At 34.2% G+C, this 20,346-nt stretch overlaps 4 protein-coding genes across 5 annotated transcripts; 1 reads left to right on the forward strand and 3 right to left on the reverse strand.

Moving 5' to 3' along the window:
• Positions 1 to 256: 256 nt before the first annotated feature.
• Positions 257 to 1,892, reverse strand: LOC136778036 (putative nuclease HARBI1). The gene is made up of 4 exons (XM_066734647.1): positions 1,463 to 1,892; positions 1,100 to 1,386; positions 430 to 973; positions 257 to 358 (listed from the first exon to the last, which is right to left on the reverse strand). Exons 1-4 carry the CDS (start codon positions 1,579 to 1,581, stop codon positions 349 to 351), a joined length of 960 nt encoding a protein of 319 aa, XP_066590744.1. The 5' UTR covers positions 1,582 to 1,892; the 3' UTR covers positions 257 to 348.
• Positions 1,893 to 3,791: 1,899 nt separating this feature from the next.
• LOC136778027 (uncharacterized) lies at positions 3,792 to 4,998 on the reverse strand. The gene is made up of 2 exons (XM_066734635.1): positions 4,267 to 4,998; positions 3,792 to 4,180 (listed from the first exon to the last, which is right to left on the reverse strand). The coding sequence occupies exons 1-2, from the start codon at positions 4,325 to 4,327 to the stop codon at positions 3,879 to 3,881; spliced, it is 363 nt and encodes a 120-aa protein (XP_066590732.1). The 5' UTR covers positions 4,328 to 4,998; the 3' UTR covers positions 3,792 to 3,878.
• Positions 4,999 to 6,604: 1,606 nt separating this feature from the next.
• On the reverse strand, positions 6,605 to 9,535 carry LOC136778014 (tigger transposable element-derived protein 6-like). 2 transcript variants are annotated; one of them, XM_066734620.1, is made up of 4 exons: positions 9,404 to 9,535; positions 7,689 to 9,310; positions 7,127 to 7,489; positions 6,605 to 7,054 (listed from the first exon to the last, which is right to left on the reverse strand). In XM_066734620.1, the coding sequence occupies exon 2, from the start codon at positions 9,254 to 9,256 to the stop codon at positions 7,997 to 7,999; it is 1,260 nt and encodes a 419-aa protein (XP_066590717.1). In that variant the 5' UTR covers positions 9,257 to 9,310; positions 9,404 to 9,535; the 3' UTR covers positions 6,605 to 7,054; positions 7,127 to 7,489; positions 7,689 to 7,996. The 2 variants fall into 2 exon arrangements, with proteins under 2 accessions (XP_066590717.1, XP_066590719.1); XM_066734622.1 differs by having other exon boundaries at positions 7,127 to 7,374; positions 7,689 to 9,532.
• A 6,400-nt stretch (positions 9,536 to 15,935) lies between these two features.
• On the forward strand, positions 15,936 to 17,081 carry LOC136778140 (chromatin-remodeling complex ATPase chain Iswi-like). Its single transcript, XM_066734750.1, has 2 exons — positions 15,936 to 16,271; positions 16,998 to 17,081. The coding sequence occupies exons 1-2, from the start codon at positions 15,936 to 15,938 to the stop codon at positions 17,079 to 17,081; spliced, it is 420 nt and encodes a 139-aa protein (XP_066590847.1).
• Positions 17,082 to 20,346: the final 3,265 nt, after the last annotated feature.

The following is a 20,346-nucleotide window of genomic DNA, read 5'->3' on the forward strand; positions in this document are numbered from 1 at the left end:
AATCATAGGTACCAAGAATTATTTTATTTGGTATGTTAAAGTAGTTTTTCAATGAACCATAGTTGACATTTAATGATTTAAAATTAAAAGAGCAGAAAGTATTAAATATATATTTATTCAATAAAAAGTGGTTATCCATTACAAATATAAATTTTATCTTACAAAACACACTATGTAGACCAATAACACTTTACCTCTCTTTCCAAATAAAGTTTTTATTATAGAAAAAATAAAATATTCTTCTTTCACACATTTACAGCTATACAAAATATATATACTTGTTTAATTTGTTATTTCCCACATATATACTATTTCTCATTCTTGTTGAAGTTTAAATAAATTTGCTTGTTAGAGGCAACTGCAAGATAAATTTAAGTTATATTTTATTATTAACATGCATATTAATATAATATGAAAAGTTAGACTTACGCTTCGAAATAATTTTCTATTAAAAATTTCCTTTCATCCTGATGGAAATCTTCGTTATAATTTACCAATAAATTATTGTATGCAGCAATATCTACATTATCTTCAATATCCATTCTTATAATATTATACAAAACAGCACAGGCCATAATAATGTCCATAGTCTTATTAGCAGTTTTGAAGCGAGTTCCTTTACTCAAAGCAGGAAACATTCTTGTCCAAATACCAAATGCTCTTTCCACCATGGTTCTTGTTCGAATTTGTGCCTCGTTATATAAAATTTCGGCAGGTGTATTTGGATTTGTTAATGGGGTCATTAAATATGGCATATTTGGATAGCCAGAATCTCCCAAAAGCAGACCATTGCCAAATTCGCCAGACTCGAATCGGGCTTTAATGACAGAATTATTAAAAATCGTAGCATCATGAGAAGATCCTGGCCATCGTGCTACAATATCCATAAATTGTAATTTTGAATTTACAATTGCTTGCACATTAAGTGAAAAGAATCCTTTTCTATTACGAAATAATTCTGCATTTTCCCCTCCTGTATAATATAAAATTCTTACATTATTTTATTGAAATTATTTCATTTCAAAAAATTATAATAAGAATATACATATATAGAGCTAATACATTATTTTCTTGCTACAACTCCTAATGTTATATTTACCATAGGATTGTATTCTGATGTGAATGCAATCAATTGCTCCTAGTACCCTTATAAAACCAGCCTGTTTGAAATTTCTTGCTTGAGTTTGTATGATATCATCTTGCTGCATTGGGAATTTGATAAACTCTTTACTTAGTTTAGCTATAGCATTTGAGACTCTATGTACTATTTTGGTAGCAGAATTTTTGCTAACCCCAGAAAAATCACCGATAATTATCAAAAACGATCCTGTTGCATAAAATCTTAATGCTATTAGTAATTGTGTAGTTGGTGAAATTGCATCATTCCTTTAAAAAAATATGAGTATAATAAATTAAATTATTGTTTCACTTTAACCAATTATTAATTATCACAATAACATACCATTGTCTTCTACAAATTAATGAACAGCCAATTGTATTCAATAGCAATTCAAAATGCTCCTTGCGAAGTCTAAATCTACTTTGAAAGTCAATATCATCGTAAATAGCATACCAATTCATTCGTAGACGTATTTTTTTTTATCTTCTTCTAATAATTAACTGTTCATCAACATCTTCCTGATCATTTATACAACAAAATGCCATCTCAAAATCCATTATTACATACAAAATATTAGATAAGTATAACTTTTACCAGAAAACCGTATGATTCGTATTTCAAAACATCTTCCTCTACCCGCTCAATTATACATATACGTACACAAAACTTCACATTACACATTTCCAGGCTTAAAACTTCAAAAAAAAAATATTAGTATAGTTAGGTATTATTTTTCAGGTTGGTATCCCTACTTAATGTCGAAATTAACTTAATTGAGACCTGTAAGACCGGGCCTAAATATATCAATATTACCAACTTCCCTAGAACCTTAACGAATTTTATCGTTATCGTATAAATATGAGTTGCACCGACTATTGTCGTAAAGCTAAAGTTACAGAATCGCTCATTCGTTAGTGCAAGCGATAACTGTCGGTAGATAGCGATACCGACAGCTGTCGTTAAGGGGTTTGACCCACTTGAGGCCAAAAACACTCAGAATATAATAGTTGATGTGGTATATATTATTTATTACGAGCATTGTGAGTTTTTGGTGGAATGCGTGCAAGGGAAAGCAAAGGTTTATTAAAGTTATTCGTCGGATAAGTTTTATATTAGTACCGCTGAACCTCTAGCGACATCTATCTCGGTCGTTGTTAAGTTAGAACGATATTATTAGTTTTCCTTTCAATAAAAAACTCAGTGAAATATCAATTCTCAGCTAAATGATTCGGTTTAGTACAATTTATATTAACTTGAATTGTTCGTAACTCCGTCGCTTAACTAAGATTGAACTGAGAGTTTTCTTAAAAAGGGGAAAGGTACGTTTATTCGGTAGGATTCGGTAGGTTACCGACAGTACCGACATTACAAGCGACAATCATCGCTGACTCTGAGTTACAGAATCGCACTTAGCGATTTCTGTAGGTAACTGGACTTAACGATACCGAAAGTTGTCGCTAAGAGTTACAGAATCCCACTACTGGTCTGACATTAAGTCCGCCTTATGGTCTTATTTCAAATCACAAACATGGGAGGAAGAACTGGAGACTGAGCTTCTAACAAGAACTCAGGGTGCTAACGAACCTGTGCGAGCCTATTTGCAGACTATACAGTCGTATATTCGAAAAATAGGCAGAGAAAGATCGGATTGGAGCCGAATCGCTATCGCGCACAAGAATATGCTACCGGTATATAGAAGAGGCATTGCTATACACAGATACATAACGTATCGAGAATTCGAGCGTTTGGCGCTCAATTTCGAAGCCGCTTATAGGCCGTCATTAAAATACCATCCACCTGCCGCGCCTGAGGAAAGTTTAGTTCCTGAGTTGGCGTATACCGGCAGTCATGGAAGATCCCGAGAGTCTAGGCGACACGGTGTGCGTGCCCTAGAAGTGGATAAAACATCCAGCTCTGATACCGATGAATCAACAACGGAGGATTCGAATGATAACGAAGAGCATTTGAAAGCCTTCAAATCAACAAGGAACCGACAAGGAACCAGTTCCAAGTCGAAACCTTTGTTAGATAAGGCAGCTGGCAACAATAACAGCTGGCAGGGCTCAAAACGTAAACAACCGGGCCCGAGCGCTACCTGCTTTAGTTGCGGGAAAGCTGGACACGGTTGTAGTGCGTGTAAAGAGCAGGGAACAATGTTCTATTACCGATGTGGCAGCAAAGGGGTTTCTACAGCGGAGTGCCCTAAATGCTGTTCAAGAAACGCCAAGAGGAGTTCGTAAAATTTCCCGAGAATGTTACGATACTCCAAGAGCGGAAAAACATGATACCGAACATCTTGGGTGAAAACCAAGATAATATAATCCCGGATAATTATGTTAAAGAATATTCAGTAAGGTAACCGACCGTATTATGAGACACATATAGATGGTAATCTTAGTATATTCGAGAATTTTAAATAAATATTACTTTGAATATTGCAAATTTTTGTATTACTTTAATGTTTGATTATTTCTGAAGTGAAAATAAAAAGGTTTTGGTACAAATAAGGTATAAAAAAAATTATTAATAATAAAAATCTAAATAACTATCATATCCATATTATGAAACACCAGTTTATAGTTATGTCCGGGGTGTCTCATGCATCATGTCCATATTATGAGACGGGTAAATTAAAGTAAATAAAAACAATTTTTTTTTTTGCATGCTTTATTGGAATTTTATGAACAATAAATAAATAAATTGAGTCTACAAATGAAAATCTGAACAGTAAAATAAATTTTTATACAGTAAGTATCTACTATTTTGTTTCTTTTTTAATTTTCTCTGCAATTTCTTTCATTTTTTGTGCTAAAACCTTCTTTTCTTCGGCTAATTCCTTTTTTTGTTGTTGAAGTTTCTTCTTTTGAATCAGTTTTTCTTCTTTCTCTTTCTTTTGCCTTTCTTTTTCCATATTATAATTCCACCATTCATCGGCTGTGCCTGCTGCAGGTAATTTTCGTTTACCTGAAGCTTTCAACTTGGCCTTTTTCTTTGTAGGTAAATAATCCACTGGCAAGGTGAATGCATTTGCAAAACATGCATCTTGGTGTATGTCAACTCCTATAAACAAATAGTATATTTTAATAATATGAATATTTATTTATCATGATTTGTCTAGATTATATTTTATTATTTATAAGCGTTACCTTCATTAGCTGCTGGGTTATTATTTTCCTTATCATTAGTAATACTGTCTGATCGGTACATACTAGATTGTCCGAAAACTTTTGTAGAAGTGAGTCGACTACCTATATGACTAGTGAATATGGCCGAAATCTAGTAATATATTGCTATAATGTCGTAAGGCATTTATTGTAGTATTCATTTAGATATCAAGATGAGAAAAAGATAATTGAATAATCTTCAAGATAACGTCAATTTAAAGAAGCAGAAGAAAAAACTGCAAAATAAATGTAATTAAGAAAAACTATGGATCTTAGATAAGTAAAAACGTTTGAATAATTTAAAGTATTTATATATTGAATTTACTAGTGTTACTTTGTGGAAATATATTTTGTACAAATATGATTTAGGTGTTTGTGGCTTTCGCAAAGGATTAAAGAAATGCAGCATAAATGTTTATCAGAATAATAATGAGAGACGAGACAAAAATGACTGATAAGTGTAATTAAAATATTCATGCGTACTTTATTGACATATATGTCATCTGGTATAACTTTTACTGCTACGATGTTCATATTAATTATGATTTTATGATGAGAAACGCATGGGTCAAAGAAGGCAATACTTCTTACAAGGTAAATGTAAACAATTTGCAAATGTATTATACTTTCAATTTCAAATATAAAACTGTGTCTTAACTGTTTAGTTGATTAATTATTTAGATATTACTTTTATCGCTGGAATGATATCTTGCTCATATCTACGATGAGCAGAAATAAGAAGATATGAAGGACTTTCGACTAATCCCATCCATGTAAATTGCTTCCTTTGGCACAGAGTTTATGGTTAGTAATCGCAAGGTATATGTAATTTTTATTACAGTGTTTATTAATTCAAAGTTACTTTTAATTTGCTTAGCTTAATGAGTTTATATATTAAATATGGTCTGCTTTGGTTTTTCAGATATTACTGAGCGACTGAAGTGGAACTTTTATCAAATAACCTATTCAAGGATTATAATAAATATATAGAGTATGGATATATATATAATTATTAATAATCATACGCTGCAAGATTTGTACAGATGACAAGTGTCTTTATAACAGTGATTTTGTAATACTTAATTAGAACAAGTTCAAGCAAAGTTAAATTATACAAGTTAATATTGAAATTTTATCATTTTCACTATTATTAAATATATTTAATAGATATACAATATGCAGGGCGTACCACTTAAAATGCTCCAGAACATAGATACAAAAAGACGCGTACCTCTTCAACTATAAGAGATATTCAATGTTTGCACAGGACTTTTTCGAAACCTTTTGTTATTTGCTTCCAAAAGGGTCATATGAAAAAATTGAATATCTCTTATAATTAACGCAATACACGCTTTTTGTATCTATGCTCTGGGGCATTTAAGTGGTACGCCCTGCATATTGTATATCTATTAAATATATTTAATAATAGTGAAAATGATAAAATTTCAATATTAACTTGTATAATTTAACTTTGCTTGAACTTGTTCTAATTAAGTATTGCAAAATCACTGTTATAAAGACACTTGTCATCTGTACAAATCTTGCAGCGTATGATTATTAATAATTATATATATATCCATACTCTATATATTTATTATAATCCTTGAATAGGTTATTTGATAAAAGTTCCACTTCAGTCGCTCAGTAATATCTGAAAAACCAAAGCAGACCATATTTAATATATAAACTCATTAAGCTAAGCAAATTAAAAGTAACTTTGAATTAATAAACACTGTAATAAAAATTACATATACCTTGCGATTACTAACCATAAACTCTGTGCCAAAGGAAGCAATTTACATGGATGGGATTAGTCGAAAGTCCTTCATATCTTCTTATTTCTGCTCATCGTAGATATGAGCAAGATATCATTCCAGCGATAAAAGTAATATCTAAATAATTAATCAACTAAACAGTTAAGACACAGTTTTATATTTGAAATTGAAAGTATAATACATTTGCAAATTGTTTACATTTACCTTGTAAGAAGTATTGCCTTCTTTGACCCATGCGTTTCTCATCATAAAATCATAATTAATATGAACATCGTAGCAGTAAAAGTTATACCAGATGACATATATGTCAATAAAGTACGCATGAATATTTTAATTACACTTATCAGTCATTTTTGTCTCGTCTCTCATTATTATTCTGATAAACATTTATGCTGCATTTCTTTAATCCTTTGCGAAAGCCACAAACACCTAAATCATATTTGTACAAAATATATTTCCACAAAGTAACACTAGTAAATTCAATATATAAATACTTTAAATTATTCAAACGTTTTTACTTATCTAAGATCCATAGTTTTTCTTAATTACATTTATTTTGCAGTTTTTTCTTCTGCTTCTTTAAATTGACGTTATCTTGAAGATTATTCAATTATCTTTTTCTCATCTTGATATCTAAATGAATACTACAATAAATGCCTTACGACATTATAGCAATATATTACTAGATTTCGGCCATATTCACTAGTCATATAGGTAGTCGACTCACTTCTACAAAAGTTTTCGGACAATCTAGTATGTACCGTCTGATCTACTTGGATTGCAAACTTCCACAACTTCCATGATTGGTTGAAGATTAGGTTCCGGATCATTTTGAATTTCAACAGCTTCAGCGATAGGAGCTTCAGCGATTGGAGCTTCAGCGATTAGAGCTTCAGCGATTGGAGCTTCAACGATTGGATTAAGACCAGGTTCCAAATCATTTTGTACTTCCACAACTTGAAGAATTGGTATAAGGCTAGGTTCTGAATTACTTTCTAAAAGAATAATTAAACTTTAAATAAGAGAATGATCAAAGATACACGACAACAATAAGTCTTTTTACAAACCTGTTTAATTTTTTTCATGTAAACTTATTTCTGTATAGTTCTCTATTGGTTCAGCAGGTACGAACACATTTGAAATATTGTCGAACATGAAATTTTCATCAGTAAATTCTAGTTCAGTACTCATATCAGAGGGCTGTAAACCAATACTTTCTTCTAGTTCAGATGTGTTGTTTACAAGTACAACTTCTATCAGTGACTCGTTAGGATTAGCAGAAACTTCTTGTGTAAATACTTCTTTATCTTTGTTTCTATTTGATAAATTATCATTTTTAGAAAGATTTTCATTCTCAGACTCTTTTAATACTACATTCACTCTATGATTAAGTAATGTTTCGACATTCTTGATTCTAGGCTTCTTTACATCTAAATTATAAGTATAAAATATCTAAGTTGTAAATATAAAATTATAGAATATAAAAGTATATATAAAAAATTAAAAATCAAAATGCCATAAGACGTTAGCAAGTTCATTAAATAAAAATAATTGTACGTAAAATACAAAGTTGATATGTAAAAATTTAGAAAGCAAATTAAAAACAAATAAACTTGAGTAATTAAATACCCGTAGACATATCATTCATCTGAACTGGATTTTCTACTGGAGTAGGCGTGCCTCTGATCTGAAGCCAGTACTCGTATAGTGCCTTCTTATCTATATCTCCAATCCATTGACCAGTCAATAAAGCTTCTTTGAATTCTTGAAGCAATTCAGCTGCAATATTTTTTTCAAATTGTTGCAAGTGTGTAGTATTCTCTGAAATTGGTTTTTCTTGAACTGACTCCGAACTTTTACTTTTCTTTCTCTTTTGAAAAATGTCGTAGTCGACAGCTTTAGGATTGAACGGTGCTAATCCAGATCCTCTGAAACCACTAATAACAGCTTCTTTCTCCTTTGGGCATATGGTTCAGAGCCATTTGCAATACTAGAGGAAAATCTTCTTTTTTTAGTTTAGAAACATTTTTTTGAACTTTCCACTTTGGAACTGTTTTTTTCCAACATTCCTTAAAAGGATGAAAAAACGAGATGTCTAATGGTTGCATCACATGCGTACAATTCGGATACAATCCTATCAATTCAATTTGTTTGTCTCGACAAAAACGAACCAAAGGTATGGTTATGTGGGATGAATGATTATCCAAGTATACTATCACTGGAAACTGGACTTTTTCTTGAACTAACCAAGGATAGAATACATTAGCAAAATATTCATAAAAAGTTTCAGCGTTCATCCAGCCCATATCCGATATGCCAATGCCCCAGTTTTTTGGTGTCTTCTCAGCAATGTTCTTTGGTACTCCTTCTTTGTAGGCAAACATCAACATTGGCGGTGCACGAGTACCATCTGCACTGTACATAAAGAGAACAGTGAGACATTCTTTACCTCCATCTGTGACTTTATAAGCTGCACGAGCACCTTTTGAAGTCAGTACTCTTTCTCCATCAGGACATAACAAGATACTTGATTCATCGCAATTAAATATCCTGCTGGGACAAATGTGCAATAAATTTTTCTTTTGTAAATACTTTTCCTGCTCGTCAAACCATTCTTTTAAGTCTTCTCGAGTTACACTTGCTCTTGTAAGACTCAATTGCTGTGGTTTTCTTATACTTATGTTGGAATGACGTTTTCTAAACCCTTCATACCAATGCCGTCCAGGACGATTGTTAATGAACGGTGTCTTCAATTTTTTCATTTGTATATATTTTTGCACAGCATCCAAGAGTTCAGTTTTAGTAACTGGTTGGCCTCGCTCAGACTTATATAGAATCCAATCAACAATCTGTTGCTCAATATCTTTTGAGAAAACAGTATCGGGTCCTGGTTTTGTCTTAAATTCATCAGGGTGATTTTTTTTCCGAGCAAGTGTAGCTATTGGAATGCCAAATGCAGCAGCAGCTTTCCTGATGGACATACCGATACCCACAGCTTCTAAAGCTTTGTCGACACTTTCAGAAGAATAATTCTTTCTCACATTTTTCTTTGGTGATTTTTTGCTGTGCCTAACTAATACATTAGTCTTTCTTGTAACTTTAGATCTGTGCTCACTTTTCTTCAGACCAACTTTCTTTATTTTTCTTTTCTTAGTTTTTCCTTTTTTAGTTTGCTGATTCTTCTTCGTAGCAGCCATTACAAATATCTAATTGCTTATTTGAAATAAATACTTATTTTATAAATTAAACTCCTAAATTTTGTTCATTTAATAAAAACGTGGTTATGAGTCTGTTAAATTTTATAGGTTATGTTACATTTTGTACACAGTCTGTGGTAAACTTACCTTATAGCACCTCTTCATATGGCTAAATAGGTCAAATACAATAATGACTTTATTGTAAAATATCAACAAAAGTGTTAAACTCTAACAAAATCACAATTTTAACAAGCAAACGTACTAGAGGAGCTCCGAAATTGCTGTCTCATAATAGGGAGTAGAATGATAACAAAGCATGTCCGTTGAATATGGAACACGCGGTCCACCGTTCCATAAATACGGACTTTCAAAAAACCGACGTACGTATTGTGAAACACAATAATTAATAAAAATATCGCAACAAAATCAATAAACCGAAAATTCTAAAATAATCTACATCATAAAAGCTTTTAAATAAACAATCGAAGTATTTTTATATTACATTTATATATCATAATACTCGAAAAACAAATCGAGTACGTTAAGTTTCTTATAACAGCAATGGCTGCTCACTGTGACCGCCCAATAAAATTAGGATACTCATATATTTTTATTTTATTATAAAAACTTGATAACAAGATTTATTCATATGATATTATAAATTTAAATAATAATATTCATTATTATTATTTTTTTTTTGCATCAGGTGTGTTATTTATTTTTACAAACTACATTGTATCATGGTGTCTCATAAAAACGGACATAGTCTCATAATACAGCCGGTTACCTTATAGCAATGTGTGAATATTAACCATAATTATCGCTCCCGCGACTTCTCAGACCAACATGTTATGTTGGAGACAGAGAATGTAAACAAACACTCAGAGGATACAAGCGCTCGAGTGGTTGATACCGAAAATTCAAACGATGATCAATCGGTCGATAAGTTACCGGTCGGTGATATTACTAATATAGTAATTACGACGTTTAACGATAGATCTAGGAAACTATACTTCTACACCACGATCACCGTACAAGGGAAAAAGCTGCGTGCGCTGGTGGACTCGGGAGCCTCACGCATGTTTGCAGGCAAAGTAGCCATTAAATTGTTTAATTCAATTGGTATACAAGCCAATAAAATAGAACCCTTAAGAGTTACCGCTGGCAACAATTACACATGTAAAGTAATTGAGTCCGCCAAGATCCCGATATTTCTTGAGGGGAAGACAACTATAGTTGACACACTATGGATGCCTTCTTTGTCGAGTGATTTTATTTTGGGACTTGATTTCCTACAAGATGCTAATGTTGTCGTGGACTTCTCCACGGGAGAATGGGCTTACAAGGAAAAACCTCAAAATATACATTGGTTCTCGAATGCCGAATCACTAAACTGTGTAGTGGTGAATAACGGCTTAATGGTTCCCGATAATGATGACGCAAAGAAATTAAAAGAGTTTCTAGAAATTAAACTGCCCCCCATTTCTGGAAAACCTGGAATTTCAAAGTTACCGGCAGTCATAATTGACGTGCAAGATCACGAGCCAATCAGACAGCGAGCTCATAGGTGCACGGATAAAATCCGCCAAGCTATGTGGCAAGAGGTTGACGATATGCTAACCAATGGCATTATCGAACCGTCGCAAAGTGATTGGGCGAGCCCGGTAGTCACAAGGCGAAGAAAGCCAATGGCAAGCTCCGTTTTTGTGTGGATCTCCGGCGCGTTATCGCTGTAACTAAAAAGAATGCGTATCCATTACCGAACAAGGCTGCGATCCTAGATGAGTTACGACAGGCCAATTATTTAACAACGCTCGACTTGAGGCAAGTGTATTGGCAGGTACCGCTAGCAGAAAAGTCACGTGGTATCACGGCTTTCATTGTTCCAGGCAGAGGCTTATTTCAATTTTAACGAATACCTTATGGATTAACTAATGCTCCCGCAATATTCCAGCGTGCTCTGGATAAATTATTGGGTCCCGAATTTTATCCACATGTATTCGTTTATTTGGATGACATTATCATTGTCACCAAAATATTTGACGAACATTTATTATGGTTGGATAAAGTTATCGAAAAGTTAAGGCAAACTGAGCTAACAATAAATAGGGAGAAAAGTTTCTGCTGTAGAACGGAAGTAAAATATCTCGGATTTATCGTGGACAGTCAAGGTCTTCGCGTGGATCCGGCGAAAACAGAAGCCGTAATCACGTTTCCGATACTGAAGAATTTAAAGCAAATTCATAGATTCTTGGGAATGGCATCTTGGTATAGAAGATTCATTCCAGAATTTGCGACAGTTGCTGAACCGCTAACGAAATTGACAAAGAAAAATCAGTCATGGGAATGGACAGCCAATCAGCAGTCAGCATTCGATGCGCTGAAAGGATGTTTAACAAGCGCGACAACGCTTGCATGCCCAGATTTTTCGATCCTGTTTGCATTACAGACCGATGGTAGCAATGTTGGCTTAGGTGCTGTTTTGACACAAGTTATCGAAGGTCAAGAAAGAGTAATCGCCTACGTGAGTAGAGCCCTTACGGATCCCGAAAGAAAGTATACCGTAACCGAGCAGGAATGCTTGGCAGTGGTGTGGTCGATAAGGAAGCTTCGATGTTACCTTGAGGGTTACCACTTCACTGTAATTACCGACCACAGCAGTCTCCGATGGTTGCATAACTTAAAAGATCCATCTGGAAGACTTGCTCGTTGGGCTCTCGCCTTTATGGAATACGATTTTACGATCGTACATCGTAAAGGAGCTTTAAATCATGTTCCTGATACTTTGTCAAGAGCACCGGAAAGTTTAAATGCTTTGCTACCGTCTTACGCCGATACCAAGGATGCGTGGTATTTAAAGCGCGTAAAGGATATCGAAAGAACGCCAGGAAAATTTCTTGATTGGAAATTCGATGGAGATTTGATATATCATCAACGACGTTCAGATTTGGCAGATGCTGAGCTCGAAGATCTTGATGCTTGGAAACTGGTGATACCCAGGGAGTACAGGCAGAAAGTGCTCGAAGAATGCCATAAGTTACCGCAAGCCGGCCATCAAGGTATCGATCGTACATATCGACGACTTTCGATAAATTACTTCTGGCCAGGTATGTTCAAAGATGTAACGGCTTACGTCAGTCACTGCGACGAATTTCAGCGTTGCAAGGTAGAACAACAAGCTCCCGTCGGCTTTATGGTACGTCGAATTGTTGAACAGCCGTGGACTGTAATATCGGTAGATATTATGGACTCACTGACGCCAAGTAAACAAGGGTTCTCGTATGTGTTGGTAATCCAAGACCTCTATACAAAATGGATTGAAGTAGCTCTACTTCGACGCGCTAACGGCAAAAAGATTGCAGAAGCTATCCAAAACTTGGTGATTCATAGATGGGGTACACCAAAAGTTTTAGTTACCGACAATGGTACCGAATTTGTAAATAAAGACATAACTGCTTTATTACAATTAACGGGTATGAGGCAAACAACGACACCCCCATATCATCCCCAGGCAAACCCCACCGAAAGGGTGAATATCAGCCTGAAGATAATGATGAGGGCCTTTCTTGATTCTGATCATCGAGAGTGAAATCAGCATTTAATGCATTTAGATTTGCATTTAATACTGCCCACCATGTTTCACTGTAAGCTATACCTGCATTCGCTAATCTGGATAGAGAACCAGAATCGGCAAGGTCGACGCGACGTGAATTAGAAGGCGATACCGAAATCATGCAGCAACCGCCAGAAAAGTGGTTAGCACTCATGAAACGCTTGGAAACCCTCAGAACAGTTTTCAAGTGTGCTCTCAAAGAAGCGCACGAACGACAGGCAAGACCGTATAATCTACGTCGTCGTGAAAAGCACTATGAGGTTGGCGAGTTAGTCTTACCCCGGGATTCATAAACAAAACTTAAGCTCAAGTTCAAGCTTAAGACGAGTAAAATCTATAGTCTACGTAACACATCTTATAGGTTTCAAGGTGAGCTTGAACTCAAGTTCTGTTTATGAATCCCGGCCTTAGTTCACAATCGACAGCTCTCGAATGCCGCAAAACACATATCGGCTGCACTGAACAAACCATTCGGTGGACCGTTTATGATTGCGAAGAAGTTATCGGAGATAGTTGTAGAACTGTCTGATTTGGCAGGAAACGTAACTGGCAAAATGTTTACGGCAGACATCAAACCATACAAGCCTGAGCTACCGCAACAGTAAACCCAGACCGAAGTGCATCACTGCACGCTTGGGCGTGGCAGCGAAAAACGAACTCGTGTTCGGGCGCTTTCGGTTTCGTGTCGAAACTTCCGTTAAGGAGGAGGGTATGTAACGAAGTTCCCCGTTACGTATACGAGATACCGAATAAAAAGGGTCGGTACGCAGATCGCAGAAAACTATTTTCGCAGAAGGATATTTTCGCAGAAAAACGATAACTTCAGGTCGGATAAGTCAAACCACAGAAATTGTCGTAACGCCATGTCGGTAACGTCGGTATTTTGCGTACCCAAGATTGAAGAAAGCTGAAATGGAGTATACAAATATTTTGACAGGAGGAGAAGAGGTTAGTGTCAGTGGTTATAATGTTAGGAATAAACTGCAGAAGTAATCACCTGCAATGTAATTATACGCAAATTATGAGGACCAAATATCAGATAAGTATTTCGTATGTCATATATAAAAGTATATAATTATTTTATTTTAAAAGAAATTGATTCTTTGTATTATATATGTTAAAGGTTATTTCCTGAATCCAAATATACAGAAAGTGAGCGAAGACACAATGGTGGTACCTATAAATATTGGCTATGCAATGGAGCTTCGTTATTGTAACATGGTCGTTTACTCCATACGGATGATGCATTATGGCAAGCTTTTATATATGAGTACTTGTGAGTGAACTGGATCAAAGCTATTTTAAAAGTTATGCATTAGCAGGACCAAAGGGATTATATATTTCTTCCAATACTGGTCAGGATCACTTTTATACAAAATTATGGTTATTTATTTTATGTTTACTTTCAGTTAATATTTCTCAATGGACGAGCTATGGTTTGCCAAAAATTGAAAATAAGGAGAGAGAAGAAAAGTTTGGATATGTGTGTCTATGCAGTTTCTGGACTAAGTTAGTTAATTATTTTTATTCATATATTAATACAATAATTTCTTAAAATTTACCTTTATGGTAATATTTCATTTTTGATTTTAGTTGTGCCAGCAGAAAAGATGTCTGATTCAGCTATATAAGAGTTGGTACGAGTAGGTTATTATGAATTAATAAAAGGAATTATTCGTTTAGGTGATATGATTATCACATTCAGGAAACAATATATTTTTAGGTTTTATGAGTCAATCTCTCTTTTAAATTTTTTTAACCCATCTAAGTACTTATTTAATAATTACAGATTTACAAGGAAACCAGTGGTTGTACTGTAGGAGATCCAGTATTTAAAACAGGAAAGCCCTTACACGTTGAATTGTAGCCTGGTATTATTAGCAGCATTTTCAATGACATGCAATGTCTACTCAAAGACATCAACAAGCTTACTAGCCCCATTTATGTTCCAAAGTGTGTTAATGTGCCTTACTTGTCCCATACTACACATCCTGGGAATGCAATCCACTAAATGTTAAAAGTGGCAGCCACATCATTGGTGTTGATTTGTTTGGAATTGTTCAGGAGAGCACACTGGTAAAGCACAGTATGGTACTTCCGGCAGTAAATATTGAAGAGCATTGAACGAGTTCTACGACAATAAGTTCCCTGAATTTGTCCTACTCACAGCAAAAATTAATCAGATTCTTCAGGAAGAATAGGATTTGTCTGCAATCAACTCGTTAAAGGACTACCTCTTGCAACAAAACAAGTAACTTCAACGATTCGAGCTTATATCGTGCAAATTAGGAATGTTTGTTCGTAAATTCTATTTTATTTTTTCTCTCTACCTACTCATCGTACGATCGTTTCTGTTCATTCGACGAAAACCGTACCAATGTTACGAAATATGATCGCATTTTACAATTATTATGTATGGTATTTCTATCTAACGATCTGTTTCTCATAGGAGCCTTTGAAAGACGGTGATGCAAAGGTTTGAGCAGACTTCTACCAACTTCACGAAAACACTCAACAGGCAGCCAAAAATCAGGAAGATTAATTCACTCGCGTCATTGAATAATTAAGCTGGTTGTTCCGTAACGATGACCCTCGGCGATTTAAGAATGTGCAGCTTCATTTTAAAGTCTCTAGGAAAAGGAAGAAGAGTGAGAGAAAACTCGGTATCACATATTTCTTATCTAATTGTATGTTTTAATTGCTATGCCTTAAATGCTTCATTCAATTGTGCATAAGGGCAGTCCTCCTTATCCTTAAAATCCTTTTATAAAAATGTACGATCGTTTCTGTCCATTCGACGAAAACCTTAGGAATGTTGCGAAATATGATCACATTTTACGATTATTATATATGGTATATCTATCTAACGATCTATATTTCTCATAGGAGCCTTTGAAAGACGGTGATGCAAAGATTTGAGCAGACTTCTACCAACGTCACGAAGACATCCAACAAGCACTCCTGAAATTGTCCTATTTAGTGAGAGCAAAAGTTTATGAGATTCTTCAGGGAGGACAGGGCTTTCAGTTCTTCCCTCCTAGGCTCTTCGAGCTGCTCGACAAACAAATGTATTGTTTTCATCAGACAGTAGGGTACAAGGCGCCGAAAAATCCCGAGCTAGGCTCGGACGTGGGAAGGGTGCAGAAAGAGGAACAACGAAAGATCGATGATGCTCAGCCTCTCAGCGATGAAGAGGTGGATGAGAAGGAGAAACTTCTTACTCAGGGCTTTACCAACTGGACCAAACGTAATTTTAATCAGTTTATAAAGGCAAACGAAAACTATGGTAGGGATGATAACGATAACATTACCAAAGAGATCGAGGGTAAAAAGCCTGAAGAAGTTATGGAGTATTCTATAGTGTTCTGGGAACGTTGTCACGAGCTTCAGGACATTGGCAAGGTAATGGCTCAGATATAAAGCGCGACGAAGCCAAAACTCAGCGACGAGCTAGCATAAAGAAAGCCCTAGACGCCAAAATGGCTAGGATACAGGGCTCCTTATCATCAGCTCAGGATAGCCTATGATACTAACAAGGGTAAAAACTACACCGGAGAAGAAGGAAAAAGGGCGGTAGCATCGGTACCAAATCTGCGTCTAAAAGTAACAGTGGGAATCTACCCACACCTTATATCCTTGTGTATGTACAAGTTACTATTACTTCGTATACTGAATAAAGATAAGCTTGCAACAAGCCCAATTCTGCAACATATATTTTAAAGCGCGTGGTTGTACATTTTATTTACTTCTGCCTAGCTAAACGGAATTATTCATTTTATGAATAAAATTGTGTGCGTTTATATTACATAACAATTAAAAATACAAGGTACTTGACCATAAATCATTCAAATAATATTCATAAATTACTTATACACATGTATTACCATTGTAATAATGTAATTAATTTTTAATCATTTCAATAAATAGAATTATTGCAAGCAAACATTTTTCTGTATAATTTCTTGTGTAAAAAATACCCTTTCGATTATTTGACGAATGGGTAAGTGCAGTCTGTGGGAATCTATAATGAATAATACAGTGAGCTTTTTTTAAATGTAATTATTTAAATAAATACATCACAATGAAAAGAGAGTAAACGTTATAATAAAATTAAAATTATATTTTTAGAAGCTTATGAAATTCAATCTCATAGCAGCAGGAAAACGAAATCATTCGAGGGAAACTAAAGTACCCTCTATCATATTAGACTAGAGTTTTTCTTATATAAATATATGCATTTATATATATATAAATATCTTCAATACACACTCCTGCAAATTATTGCACGGATATACACTTTTAAATTGAATTTGAACTTATTCTAATATATAATAATGTAAGTGCGAAACAGCAATTCTAATTTAATGTCGAAAATTCGTCCTACGAAACTTGGGATTCGATTCTTCGATGAATTGGAGCAGGTGCGCCTTCGCTTTCGGCGTCTCTCCCATGATCAGTATTATCTCCTGAAACAGATACGTGTACTGTAGTGTTTAAAATTATTATAAAGAGAAGAGAAAAGGGTTATTTGTAAGAAATATTTACCTGTTTCTCTTGACAAGGTATTGCTGAAAAGGAGGGGTGTAATATTGATCGATTGCTCCAAGAATTCAATAAGCTTTCTTTTTATAAGCCCCTCATTAGCACACACAACTGCTCTGTCTAAATGGTGCCATGCAGTAGGTAACCATTTGTCCAGGTTAGATACTATGTTCTGCTTTTTGCAAAAACCTCTTTCCAGCTGCCTATACTGGGTGTGATAAGACCTAGTTATGTCTAGTATTCCGCCTATAAATAAATTAATTTATTTAATGATTTACATAAGATTTTTGTTGATTATTAATTTGGAGAAGTAAAATGTGTTCATATTGATAGTTATAAAATAAATTAATCACTCACAAATGAATTTATAGAAAGTTGGATTAATTCCTAAAAATTCCTTGGAAAACAAATGGTAACGCTCCTGCGCGTTATTTGTTCTGTTTGCAGCTTTATAAACCGAAAATAGATTAGTACCCCTTTTTAAAAGCCATTCTCTATAAAAATAGAGTGTTAGTGGTGCTACAAAGTTAAAAACTTCCTCATCATTTTCGATGTCCTCAATTAGTTGAGTGTAGGCAGGCTGGATTAAGTCCGGAGGTAACAATGCCAAATTTATTAGCATCCGGATAAATTTATCGCACTTGGTGCGATCGGCACTATTTAAATGCGATATGCCGCTCTGCATTTTCATTTGCCTGGCTTTTTTTCGAATACTCTGAAAAAAATTAATTTAAATGTAATTTACTTTATGCCTAAACTATGATTAAGTAATAGTCTATTATTTGCACTACATCTACAATTAACTACTTTATTTATATAATGTCTTAATTAAATATAAATGTTTAAAGTTCGGGTTCATAACTTTAGTGTTATATCGAACAATTCGATTTCTATATATATTTGAATATATAATATAGACTTACTTATACAAAATGGAAATAACATCCCTGTATACGACAATTAGGGAAGACTTCTTTGATGCTGGAATATAAACCGCATTCAAAATCTGTTACGAAGGTTGACGGATTCATATTTGGAGCCAGCTTTTCCTTTATAATCCTTACAGTTTGAAGATAAAGGTCCTTCGTCCTGTTGGACATCAACGCCCACGCAAAGGGAAATACCTAGGAAAATAATAGTAAATGTAATGAATTGAAATAGTAGAATACAATTTTATTGTTCATTTTACGCAATATTTAATTTATATTAGTTTTAATGGAATATTATCAATAATAAAACTAACCTTCCCGTATTTTTCTGTCATCATAGTAAATAGTTGGTATGCTCCTTTTACCTTTGGTTTGGTCTTATAAGTTGCATCGGCAAAGTAATCGGTCGCGCCTTGTGTTAAATATTCAGCAACGTTTTTAAAACCGAATACAACGCATTTTTCTTTCTTCGTTTCGTGGCAGTAGCTGAAAACCTCTAATTTGAAGTCGACACGCTCGCCGTTTTCATTGACGAAAAAACACATGATTTTTTGCCACTGTTCCTGGCTTCTCAACATTGTCTCCATGTCGTCTAATCCATCCGGTACCTCCGGTTTGGTATTGGCGATCCAATTTTGTAGAGACTTCTTAATTTGGTCAAATGGGAGATGCTGGGACTCTTCAGGGTATCTGATATGAAAGAATACATACATTTCAAAAAGTGTTACAATACTATTTAATTATAAGTTATTATTTGCTTATAAATTTAAAATTAAAATTGTTTGTATTAAACTGTAGTATTTGTATATCACCTAATAAACTTATTTTTCGCTGAAGATTTAATTAATTTGTGTTTATTACCTTCGAACGCATTCATCGTATATTTCCCGCGCAGTTGCCATCGAGTTTTGCGATAATTCAAAAGCCAATTTCCTCATTTTGGCTGATAACTGATAATGTAGGTCTGCACCATGTATATTATGTTCGGAGGTCATTGTAAATATGCCATTCACATCAATGATTCCCTTGCCGGAACAAAGGCGGTCTTTGCAAATTAAATATCTTAAAAATATGAATATAAGTTTCTAAATTACCAACAAAAATTAACAGGACACTTAAATTATTTTCACACGAAATTTAATGAATATAAAACCATTAAACTATCATATCTGGATTACAGATTGTACACGTTGCCACCAATATCAGAACCAAGATTATCAAAAAAGTTAAGAATATATTATCGCGATTTGGTCCTATATTTTTAAAGCAAGTATATGAAATTTATAATAAATAAGAACTTACCGTTTTAACTCTCCTTTGGCATTGACGTATTTTTTATTCTCGTGGTAGACGAAACCATCGTAGAATACGTTTTCTTGCTTCTTGATGTCGATTTTTGTACCGGAAACAAATTTTCGTTTCCTCGGCCTTATTTGAACAGTTTGAGTAATATCTTTACTGGACATTTTTCTTTTTGGCACCGCAAAGGTTACTCGAGAAATGGGTATAAAATAGAAAAAACAATATACAGATATAAAAAAACGATTTTCATTTATTTCACAATACATTGTTGGCAATTGGATTACAGTAATAAAAAGCCAGTCGGGGTTTGAGGGGGAATAGATACATGTAAAACAAATGATGTGTTTACCCTACTTCTTTCTACAAGTATTCTCTTCATCAAATTTATTCATGATGTTGAATTATCATTATTTTTACCATAAAGACTTGTATTATCAATCAATGGAAGATGAAAGATGGATTTTTCTCATTAGTTTCAAATTCACTTTCATAAAAATAGTTTTGAAGAAGAGTTGATAAAAGCATAAATAGTCTATTACAAGCTCCTCTAGATATATTCTTTATGTACGCACATAAGAAAATTAAAACATACAATTAGATAAGAAATATGTGATACCGAGTTTTCTCTCACTCTTCTTCCTTTTCCTAGAGACTTTAAAATGAAGCTGCACATTCTTAAATCGCCGAGGGTCATCGTTACGGAA

Source organism: Prorops nasuta, unplaced genomic scaffold, assembly GCF_024137725.1.
Source record: "Prorops nasuta isolate Cenicafe-Biocafe unplaced genomic scaffold, Cenicafe_Pnas_1.2 PNAS00013, whole genome shotgun sequence".
NCBI classification, from domain to species: domain Eukaryota; kingdom Metazoa; phylum Arthropoda; class Insecta; order Hymenoptera; family Bethylidae; genus Prorops; species Prorops nasuta.